At 50.4% G+C, this 12,152-nt stretch overlaps 1 protein-coding gene across 6 annotated transcripts in view; it reads right to left on the bottom strand.

Annotated features, from left to right (window-relative positions):
- Positions 1–12,152, bottom strand: part of Arhgap39 (Rho GTPase activating protein 39) — a 171,141-nt gene that overhangs the window by 29,554 nt on the left and 129,435 nt on the right. For all 6 annotated transcript variants that reach the window (XM_087182914.1, XM_004837666.4, XM_004837667.4 and 3 more), the window contains exon 3: positions 3,525–3,953. In XM_087182914.1, the coding sequence (XP_087039040.1) occupies positions 3,525–3,953 (429 nt within the window). The remainder of the gene's footprint in view (positions 1–3,524; positions 3,954–12,152) is intronic.

The raw sequence follows: 12,152 nt of genomic DNA, 5'->3' as shown, positions 1-12,152 counted from the left end.
GGAAACAGCCGAAATGCCCATCAACTGACAAATGGATGAAGAAGATGTGGTTTGTTTGGTTTTTTTTATATAATAGAGTACTACTCTGCCATAAAGAAGGGTGAATTTGAGACGTTTCTAGCTAAATGGATGCATCTTGAGACCATACTCTTAAGTTAGAGAAATGAGACACACATGTTTAAATACCACATTGTTTCTCTGGTGTGAGAAACTGAAAGTGGAAATAAGGACGAAAATGTATAACTGATACTGGGAAATGGGAAGAAAATGTTCAAATGAATGAAGGTGTCAGCTGGTCTCAGGGCCCAAGCTGGAGTGCTGGAACATACTGGGGGCTGGGCCTCCGTGGTCCATCCAGCCTGGTCCCCAAAGTCTTGTCAGCAATTAAAGACAATTATAGATGGACAATGGCTCTTTAGGCTTAATGAGAACATAGCAAAAGCATAACAAGGCCAATACAGAAAACTCAATGTCTGTGTACCAGTGGCAATCAGGAAATATGATTTTTTTTTTTTTTGGTACCGGGGATCAAACTTGGGTCCTTGTGCTTGGACAGCAGGCGGCGAAACCACTGAGCTAAATCCCTGGCCCAGGAAATATGATTCTTAAAAGACATAACTCAAAAAAATTAGAGATAGAAAACTGATTATACATCTGTGTGCCAGGTAATTTTGTCAACCTGCCTGGATCAATAGACTTCTCCAGACGAGTTGGTTCATGAGGGCACTGTACTTATCAGCGGACCAATCCATAGACGATCCTAGGTGGGTGTGCAGAGCTGCAGGGATTTCATGGTTTGGTTTTTCGGTACTGGGGACTGAACTCAGAACCTCTGCAATGAGCTACACCCCAGCACTAAGCTCTAGCTGGGGGAACTCTTTGCCAGGGGTCAGGCTCTGGTCAACTCTGGGACTGACATCCATGAACTCCGTGATATCTGCTTGTTTTTCTGTACTAGTGTATGGATCCAACTTAATCTGACTATAGCCACCTTGAAGTGTAACTGCCAAGACCAACCTACCCTGAGTAGTCCTGGTCAGTTTCATGCATAGTTTCCCAGCAAACTATACATACACAAACCCACCAGAGTAATGTACAGAACTTTACAGCTGGACCTTAGCTTCCTTGGCTCCAAGAATGGGCCTGACATCCTTGAGATTAGCCTGAGATAAACCACGTACATTCAGGCTCCAAGTCACTTTTCTTCTGAGGAATACGTATGCCCCTCTTTCTGACCCAAACCACAGTAACCACTGGTCTTGCTGATGCCCAGCACCATGCTTCCCTCTGTAAGAACCCAATAAATTATACTCTGTGCAATTCCAAATCTGTCTGCCTGTCTCCCATTTCATGTGCCTTAGGGCCTCAGAATACCTCAGTGGTCCTGTGAGACCACAGAACATCCCCAGGCCTATAGCAAGTCTTCTGCTGCTGTGACCACTGCTGCATACTGTGGACACTTGTCCATCTTCATCTCACTTGTCCACCATCTGCTCCAATGGTCTCCTCCACACCTCTCTCCAGGATTCAACCCACCATGGTCATCTGGCTTGGGCCCCTCTGCCATATCCTGACCTATTCCCACTTCTGAGGGGAGGAGTTTTCTCAGCTCCCACTAATTAATGCTCTGTGTCTGCAGACAATCCCAAAGATTACCTCTAACCCAGCTTGGCCTTTCATGCCATGTCTGGCAGCCATACTGGCTAATGCCTGCCTTGTGCAGGAGTACATGGCCAGCTATTTACACTCCAAGAGACTAAGTTGCCTGCCCTGACCCCACTGCACTGCACAGAATGGCCACTTCCAACCCTTGTGAAGGCCATTCACCCAGTCCATTAGCACCTAAGCCCTTGAACAACCTTCTCAGAAGGACCAAGATGAATCCCACAGTGTCAACAGCTCTCACTAGGTCTACCTTCTCTGAGTAGAATCCAGCCTGCCCTGGCTCCCCCACCCAGTGTACTGGCTGTCTCTACACACATTGGCTCTCCAAGGAGGCACTTCTGTGAACAGCTACTTTTGGGTCCTAGACCTGGTGCAGAGCTTCATCACTCAGCCTCCATTCTTATCTCCTTTGTGTTTTCCACCTGGTTCGCTGGCTCCACACATCTCCCTGGCTCTTTACCCAGATCCTCAGATATGGCACCCTCACTGACAGAGATCGCTGATGCTGCCACTGAAACAAAGGTGGTCTCAATCAACATTACAGAAAGTTATGCTACATGACCAGGTGCATACCATAGCCTCATTTCTGTAAGCAGAAATGATACAACTGGTGACATACCCATGATGTCCCCCTGCAGCTGGCATGGCTGACCACTGGCTCCCACTGTGGCCCATCTGCCTCAACTGCCTGACTGTGTGGACAAAGTCCTCTATGTGAGCCTCAGTTTCTTCCCTTGTACAATTAGAGTAAAAGCAATACCTTTGTTATGGTTTGGTCTAGATGTCGCTCCAAAGCCTCATATGGTCATAGGTAGGTGAATCTGGAATGTCTGACAATAGGATTAAGGGTGTGTGATTACTAAACCACTACACATGAGTGACTGGTTTGGTAACACCCCAATCCCAGTAGTCCGAATAAGATAAAAAGGAGCAGAAAGACACTGTTAAAGTCCCTTGTTGCTTTTGCTGTGTTCCGCTGCCATGAACTGTTGCCCCTCTGCCATCCTGCCTTGGAGCCTGCTTATTATGGACTGAAACCTCTATGAACCGTAAGCCAAATGAACTTTTCCCCCTTTAACTTTGAGTGTCGGGTATTTTGTCTCAGTAATGAGAGAAAAGTAACTAACATGAACTTCCTCCTGGGGCATCCAAGAGTAGCAGTCTAGTACAGGTATAAGCAGCACTAGCAACCTCATGGTCTCACTGACCCCCAGGTGATGCCTAGGACAGGTTCTGCCAAGAGAAGGCAGCCCCACTGTCCCTCATGCTATCTAGGAGCATCTGAGGTCACCTTTTCATTCCTCACATGTGGATGGAACAAAACAAATACCAAAGACAGAACTCTGTCAGTCATAAAACCCTCACTGGAGAGGCCTCCCAAAGTATGTCTGGGAAAGAACAATAGCTGACAGTTCCCTTCTGCCCAGGCTCTCTCCCGCTTCCAGGCTGTTCATCCAACGAGCTCCTGACCTTAGGAACCCAGGTGGCTAATGACACTGTTAACAGAGGGCAGGGACTGAGAAAACATTGGAGGAAATGGAGGGCATGAATCAGCAGGTCACACTGTCCCCACACCCACCAGAGGCCAGCAAGCAGCAAGGGAAGACCCTGGCAGAGACTGAAAAGCCTTCATTATTTCTGGCCGTTGGCGAAATGCCAGAACACTTACTGGAGACAAGGGTTGCAGAAGGCAACTTCCTATATTCAGCCCTGTCCCCACCTGCCCTCATCACTACCTCACGGCCACTCTGCCCCACCTAGCCTGCCCTGCCCTGCCCTGGTTCCCTTCAGTCCCAACTCCAATCCTTCCTGGTCCCGACGCTCCCCATCCTGCTTTCCAGCCTGGCCTCGCCCCTCACCTGCTGCTCTCTTCCCGGGCGCTTCCCAGCGCCACCTGCCGCCCGGCCCTGGCTGGCAGCTCTTGCACCCTCTCAGTGACGGCATCGGGCTCGGGCTCCAACGAGGAGCCAGTGCTGCCTTCACGGCTGCCGCGGCCTGGGCTGCTGTCCGCTGAGGCTCGTGGGGATTCGGTATTCTGCTTCAGCGTCTGCAGCTTGGCCAGCGGGATGATATCGCAGTTCTGTGGGCGGTGCCACACCGTGCGCTGCGAGGCGGCGCTGTAGTAGTAGAAGCGCGAGGTGTTGGGGTCGAAGAGCTCCCACCACTGGTCCTCACTGGTGCGCTTGATGCGCACGCCGGCTGGGGGGTCCCACACACACTCGCCTGTGACCAGGTTGGCATACATGCGCTCTCGGGTGCGTGGCTCGATGATCTCCACCCACTCCAGCCTGGAGGACAGAATATGCATTAGTGGGACGTGGCTGCAATGGGGCTTGGTTTCTCTCCCTCCACTTCTGACCCCTACCCCAGGCCACACCCTCCAACTTTGCAATGCTTTTAAATTACGAAGAAAACATTTGGAACTCAACATACAGCATCATGACAGGGCCATTTGAATGAGGGCATGTGTGACCTCAGGTGTGCTCCCGTGACCATTCTTTTGGACTGCTTCCAAACTTCTACATGGCAAGAACCACTCTGTAGGTATGAATGTCCCTTGGCATGGACACCAACCCTGCCCAGCTGTCTTGTTCATCCCCTATGGGCCAGCCTCTCCAGCACAGGCTGGTGGATCGTCTCAAAGGGAAAGGCTCAGCAGGGATCTGGGCTGGGGAGGATGGGATGGCCTGCTGGGAGACCTGCCCTTAGCTGTCAGTGGGAAACAGGCTCCAGAAAGAGGTCACTTGCAGTTCCTGAGTTCTTGGTGACACTGTCATCACATCATGATCTTTCTCTCAAGACCTAGATAGATACCAGTACCTTTGTGTTCATACTGCCTTGGGGGCACATAGGTTGCAGGTGGACCTGCCCCACACAGGGAGAAGCAAAGGGCACACCCTAAAGGGGGAGCCTGCCACTGCTGGCTGTCCCTGTTTCTTGCTTACACACACTCCGGGTGTCTCAACTTTTCCTACAGGCACTGGTCCCGGGTCTACTGGAAGCAGAGGGGTCTGTGGTTGGGGGGTACTCTGAGGAGGGGTTCACTCCCCTGTGTGGCAGGCAGCTGGAAGTACCACAGCTCTGTGGAGGAGCCAGTGCTGACCCTGAATGGAGACACTGCCATAAGGCAGCATATGGGAGGAAAAGGAGGTCGTGGCCCTGGGCAGTTCTTCCCAGGACTGGGCTGAACACTTAGCATCAATATCCTGCTTGGTACAAGGGCCCTGGGTTCAATCCCCAATTAGCACACATACACAGATGTACATACACAACTAAATAAAAGCACCTGATAGTTGTGTGGCTCTCAGTTTGGGCTGTGCACCCTGCTCCTTGAAACCTTCCTGCAGCCTCTCCCCTTAGCCCTGGTCACCAAAGATACTCTGTGACCTCCTCCTCCCGCTCCCACAGCTCAGTACTACAGGAACTCAGCAGGTAGCTCCAGCCCATGCCTTTCCTGAGGGCACTGCTGCTCATAAGGATACTCCTAGCTCCTTGAATTATGCCTCCTGCATGGCCCAGTCATGTGGGAAAGAGAATCCAAGTATCACACAAATAAATACCAAACAGATATAAGGAGGGTATGGGTGCTCTTCCTCCCTCACTTTTCTCTCTCCAACCCTGGAGTAGATTTCTCACCCAATGTGGGCACGCTGGTGACAGGGATTTTCCTCTCACTCATGCCTGTAGCTCTGAACAATGCTTCCCACATTGCTGAAAACTCAAACTGGCCCTGCCTTCCTCCCCACAGGTGCTCTGAGATGCCTGCCCCTCTCCCATAGCCATGGTAGGAATGGTGCTCTCCCCAGAAGTGTGGAGCCCACATGGTTGCCCCAGCCTCTTGGCCTTTGTGACTGAGCTAAGGGCCACCTTAGAGCTTTCCTCAGGGCAGTGGGGACCCTGTGATAGAGGGCCAAGGACTTTTAGGCCATGGAATATTGTTTCTTTAAGAAGGGGCAGCAAGCCGGGGATTTAGCTCAGTGGTTCTGCCGCCTGCCTCAAAAGCTCAAGGTCCCAAATTCAATCCCTGGTACCAAAACAAACAAACAAACAAACAAACAAGGGCTGGGGATTTAGCTCAGTGGTTCTGCTGCTTGTCTTGCAAGCACAAGGACCTGAGTTCGATCTCTGGTACCAAAAAACCCACAAAAAAACAAAAAACAAGGGGCAACAGACAGGGAACTCATGATGTAGACATCCCAAGAGCTGGACACTTCCCTGATGGGCAGCAGAGCTCAGTGCTGAGCCTGCCAACAGAGGATCTGTGCTGGTAACAACCCAGGGCGACAACCAGGGAGAGATCATCAGACTAAGGACAACACACATCAGCCCTGACGAGGTCACACTAGAAACAGCTGTGGTTGACACCCATTCATCTCTCCTAGGAAGTGCAGGCTAAGAGCTGACCAAGGGCCAGCAGGAAGCATTGCTATGGTGTGCAGGTGGCAGCATCTTATGGACAGCACACTGATGGTGAAAACTGCAGTGAGATGGATGGCTACAGAGAGAGGAAAATGTAGAGAGGATTAACTGGAACACCTAGTTTAAAAATAAATCACCAGAATTAACATGTTATATGGGTCTAAGAACAAATCCACACAGAGAAGGAACTGATGCAGCTCAGGGCAGTCAGAGGGGCTGGTGGCAGCAGAAGTCGATACTCCAGGCACAGCATCTGGGAGAGGAGTGGGTAGGCCAATGTGCTATATTTAAAACGGAACTTTCCAAGAGATTCAAGAAGCACCACATGCTGCCAACACGTCATGGTTGCTTGAGGTAAAAGGTGCTCTTCACCACCAGAGGATGGCAGAGCTTGGGAAAATGTAAACCCAATCGGGAAGGATGCTGCTAACAACTTGAGTCTGGCTACCATAGAAAGGGCTGGGATACCAGACATGGCAAGGACCACGGCCACTGCTCTTGTGCTGGGGGAAGGTGATTCTGGGATGACTAGCACTGCGGAACTGTAGCTGAAGGCCTAGCAGGAGGTGAATGTGTGGGAACCCAGGATGTGGTCCACATGCTCATGGCAGCACAATGCTCAGGACAGGGCAGCACCACCCTGTCCCTGTGGGACAGGCACTCCCACTCCAAATATCCTCCAGGACAAGGAAACAAAGAACTGACAGTGACATTCGAAGGCCCTGCTAGGGAACTGTCAGGAACACACATGTGTATATGTGTCAACCAACTCCCTTGCAGAACAGAGGAATGGGCCTCACTCCCAGGGTCAGTGCCCTGAGCCTCCCTCGGCACTCAAGGGAAGCAGCTATGTGGGTCAGGGATGCTTGGTGCAGTGGCCAGGAGTGGGAGGCAGGTGGGAAAGGGATGCTCCATGAGTCCATCAAGGGAACCCCACAGAGGCAGGAGGAAGGAGCAGGCACACCCAAGCCTGACTATCCTGAGGGACACAACCTAGCCGAAGGAAGACTCTTAGCAGAGAGCAGCCACAGTAGGGGTGAAAGCAGAGCGAGCCCCCTGCATTCCTAGCACTCATGCCAGCTCACCTGTGACAGAAAAAAGGCTGTCCCTGTGATGTGCTCAGATACAGACATTCATTTCTGTAAATCTCATACCAAATCAGGCTCCTCGATGTACATCTGGTAAAATGGATAATTCCAGACAGAAGGATCTTGCCCAAGGGATCTGGCCACAGCACCCACACACCTGTATTCAGACCTTGATTTCTCCCACAGAGGGGCTGGGGCTCCTTACAGAAGCAGCTGACTCCAGGGTGAGGTGGAAAACACAGAGGAGCCAATTGTGTTAGCAGGTGGGGGCCCAAGCCCCAGAGGAAGGGCATGCTCCAGGACACAGGAGCCCCATGAGCCTGAGCCAGAACATGGGACAGCTCGAGTGGCGGAAAATAAGGCAAAGTAATGTCAGTGGAGAGAGAGACACACACAAACCTCCGCAGAAGCCCCAGGTAACATGTGTGGAGCCACCCCCCAAGGAGGTAGTACATGATGTCCCTGGAATGGGAGCTCCTTCCACAGAGCACAGTGGAGATGCAGATGACCAACTGTCATCAGGGTGTCAAGGTCAACACTGACAGTGGCAGGCCATGCCCTGAACAATGGGATTACCCTCTTGGAAACATGTGTGACCTCATCTGAAACATCAGATAAAATCTAGGCTGAGAGACATTCTGCAAAATACCTGGCCAGTTCTCAAAATTGTCAAGGTCATCGAAAACTAGGAAAGTCTGAGAAACTGTCACAGTAGAGTCCAAGGAGACAATGGGTACATCACAGGGGATTTGAGAGATGGGACTTCAGGTGAGGGCTAGCAAGGCTGATGAAGTGTGGACTGAAGTTAGCAGATAGGTCCCAGACAGCACCCTCATGGATGCTGATGTTGGGGCAGCACAAGGGAGCAAGGGCAAATGCCCCTCAGCCAGCGCCACTTCATCTTAACACTTCTAAAATACGAAGCTTATAAATAAGGAAGGGAAGAGGGGTTGAAGGGAGGGTAGGGGAATGGGAGATATATTATGAACAGGTACAAATTCCCTATGATGAATGTGATCATTATGTATACCTAAAATGTATCAATAAACTTAATTAATTAATTTAAAAAACGCTGAAGCTTATTTCTTAAAAAATAAGCAGCCTCTTAACCCAGTGTGATAGTGCTCATACCTGGTCCCAGCTACTCCAGAGGGTGAAGCAGGAGGATTATGAGCCTGGGCTACACAGCAAGACCATGACTCAAAAACCAAAAAAACAAAATAAAAAGTAAGTAGTCTCTACTTTAAAATGCTAATTTCACCCTTTTTTGGTACCGGGGATTGAACTTGGGACCTTGTGTTTGGAAGGCAGGTGGTGGAACACTGAGCTAAATCCCCGGCTAAAATGTTAATTTTATATCCTGCATATTATATAATGAGACAATCTACCTCGTTTCACAGTTGAGGCAGGTCCACAGGGCTGGTTCCTCGTGGATGTGGGTGATGGAGAAGGGCTGGGCACAGGAGCGCAGGAGACTCCAGGACAGATGCAAGGCAATGAGCGCTCAGTACCTGCCACACCAGGTCTCTCTGACCTGGAAACCAGAGCTGGCAGACTGGGGATCACAGAGTGCAGGCAGGGGTAGCACCCACAATGGCATGTTAAGGGCAAGGGTATCTCTCAGCAACCTGAGCCTTGTCCATCATTGTAGCTGTGAAGAAGACGCACCCAGGATGCACTAAGACTCAGGGAGAGTGACCCATGTTGTGGGGGTGCCTGTGGGGTGGTAGCCCAGTCAGCCTGAAGCCTCTGACGGCAGGAGGGACAAAGGGACCTGAGAGCCTGGGAGGCTGGGATGTGCATCCCCCTCAGGCTAGCCCTTACTCAGCTCCTCTGACCCAGCTGTTGACTGTATTCATTCCAGATCCACCCTACATAGTAGCCACACCCAGTGCTGCCCCTGCAGGCCCCTGCTGTGGAGGGGGGTGCCCTCAGTGGCTCTTGCTGGCCAGTGTGTGGGATGTAGGGCAGGTGGATGAGAGAGGGACAAGGCAGCAGGGATATGGTAACAGTAGAAGATGCTGCCAACAGTGCCATCGAGGCATAGTCACTGGAACAGCCTTTATAAATCACTGCAGCTTTCTGACCACTTGTGGCCACAAGACTGAGGCAAGAACAGTCATCCCCTAGTCTGGCATATGCTGAGGGGTCCTCATCACACCCAGGCCATAGCAACCAGGCCCGCTGTCCCAGTGCTGAGTGGGCCAGAGCTGTGCCTTGAGCCCTCCCAGCCTACACAATGGCCTGTGAAGCCTTGGCTGCTCCCCCTTGATGACAATCCAGAGATCGTCTGAAGCCTGGAATTGGCTTGTTTGCCCTAAAACCTCCATGGGTAGTGCTGACCCAGGCCAGATCTGCTCCTCCCTGGCTAGGCTCTGCTGGCATCACCTCCTCGGCTTTCCTGACAGGCCTGGCAACCAGAGGCATATGGCTGGGGCCAATGCCTGCTCAGTACTGTTTCTACCCCACAGAGACTACATCCTGGGATGGTCACCCTTGGTTCCCCTCAGTGCAGACCCAGCCAGGGTGGTGACAATTTTGACCAACAAATACCTAAGGGGTCATCAGGGCTTTAAAGAAGGTGGTAGATAGGAACCAAGGCCACTGTGGAGACAGATATGGGGATTCAGGAGATCCTGCGCCAGGGCCTGAACAGGGGTGAAGAAGGTGAACAGGTCCTCCTAGCTGTTGGGCAAGAGCAGGCTGATCTGCAGGAGCTGAGGGTGGGAGAGAAGTTTCCAGGGGATGGATAGAAGGATGTGTTACAGAAAGAAGACAACAGAGATGAGGGGGCCAGATGAGGGAGGCAAGATTTTCACCTCAGTACTGTACTTAGAGGCAGAATGGTGCTGGGGCCTGGCCAGGGTCACAATCATCACATTAACAAGGGTGACATGGCACGAACAAGGTACCCACAGTAGCACACAAACCTCCCCAACCAGAGGATGCAGGAGGTGGCTATTTCTATGCTTAGAGGGCCCTGTAGTGACCCAACTCTCTGGGGACCCTGAGCTTTCATATCCTCTGCTAGCTCATGACATTTACCAGAACGAAGCTGGGAGACTCCCTGAAGGATCTCTGTGAGCACAGAGCTTACCAAAGCACAGAACTGAATATTTAAACTCTAAAAAAAGCAATACTAATTCTTATTTTTGTTTAAAAGATACTTTCAAATGAATTAATGTGGTAATGCTCACTCAACAAACAATAGGGCTTTATTCCATTTTTACGCACTGCTGGGTGCACGTAGGCAGGAGCTCAGCCTTTTAAGAATGTTCATGGCATCTCCTGGGGCACAGCACTCAGCCAGAAGCCTCAGAAAACAGAGGTCAGACAAAGGCACAAAAGACACTGAGCCCCAGAGGCAGGCAGAGGTGGAACTGCCAGAGGTCCATGGCCAGGTGCTTCAGAGCACAGAGGGCACCCAGTTGAGAGTACCCACAGACTCTGGCTGAAGCCAAATCTCAAGGACAGGGAAGGGCACAGCTGGTGGCTGTCTACTTGTGTAGGTCAGGGCTCCTCATGGACCAGTGTGGAGTAGTCAGCACTATGGATCAGAGAACATGCATCCCACTTTTGGCTTCAGAGTCAGGTCCAGCTGAGCATGGGTCAGCAGAGGCTGCTAGCCCCTAGGCCAATAGGGCTGTACAGGGCAAGGGTCCTCACTCACCAGGCATATGCTGAACAAGCTATGTTGCACCTGGTATGTAAGGAAGGTGTGATCAGCTGCTGGAACTGCCCAAGGGCTCTGCTGCCAGCTGGGTTTGATCCTGCAGGCAGCAGAGCTCCTGAGGGCCAGGAGCCCCCTGACTTTGTTGGAGTTGTGTTTGAGATTTATTTGGTAACAGTATTTAAAATGAACAGTGAAGGGAGAAATAGGCCATCCTACGAGAAAAGAGGAGGAGAGATAGCAGCAATCCCCAGACTGGGGTGAGGAATACAGTCACCTGTGGAGTCCAATGGGGGTGGTAGGAAACAGAGCCCTCATCAGTGACACGCTATTTAATGACTGGATGTAAAAGCAACTCTTTCACTGCTCCTGTTCTTGGAGATGTTTACTGAAGGCAATGATCTGCCCAAATAAGTATTTCCAGAATGATCACAGTGAATGCCAAGAGTGTGCCAAGTGTGTGGTAGGTAAGAAGGGCACATTTCCTACTCTCCAGATTCCAACAGTGATGGTGTCAAGACCATTCAACAGAGAAAGCACAGTCCACTGTCTCTGTGACAATGGTGTTGGGAAGGAGAAGTAAATACCCATGTGCAAAAGAATGAAGTTGGCCTCAATCTCATGCCATGCACAAAATTGATTCAAATTAATTCAAAACAGATTAAAGACCTCAATGTAAAAGCTAAAATTATAAAGCTCTTAGAAGAAAAGATAGGGGTCTGTCTTCATGAGCTCGGGGTTTGTGATGATCCTTAGACATGGTGTCAAGAAGCATAAGCAGCAAGGGAAACACATACATCAGACTTTAAAATTACAACTTCTGTGCCATAAACAATACTGTACCATTGACAAAGGGAAAACATAACCACAGAATGGGAGAACACATTTCCAAATCTTCTGACAAGGGATTAAAATCTAAAACATAAAAAGAACTCTTATAATTCAATAATTTAGAAAATGGGCATGGGGCTGGGAGTATAGCCCAATAGTAGAGAATATATGCCTAGCATCTGTAAGGCCCTTGGTTCTACTTCCAGTACCAAAAAAAAGTCAAAAGTGGGCAAATAAAGGATGGAGATGTGGCTCAGTGGTACAATACTTGACTAGCATGCCTTGGGTTCAGCCCCCAGCATCACAAAAATAAATAAATGCAGGGCTGGGGATTTAGCTCAGCGGTTCCACTGGCTGCCTCACAAGCACAAAGTCCCAAGTTCAATCCCCGCTCCAAAAAAAAAAAGCAAATTTTAAAAAATGAGCAAATGATCTGAATAGAAACCTTTCCAAAAAGATATACAAACAGCCAATACAGA

The sequence above is a fragment of the Heterocephalus glaber genome, unplaced genomic scaffold (genome assembly GCF_053883595.1).
Source record: "Heterocephalus glaber isolate CG9 unplaced genomic scaffold, H.glaber_assembly_v1.0 deba00000281, whole genome shotgun sequence".
NCBI lineage: Eukaryota > Metazoa > Chordata > Mammalia > Rodentia > Bathyergidae > Heterocephalus > Heterocephalus glaber.
This window is presented reverse-complemented; position numbering and strand designations above follow the sequence as displayed.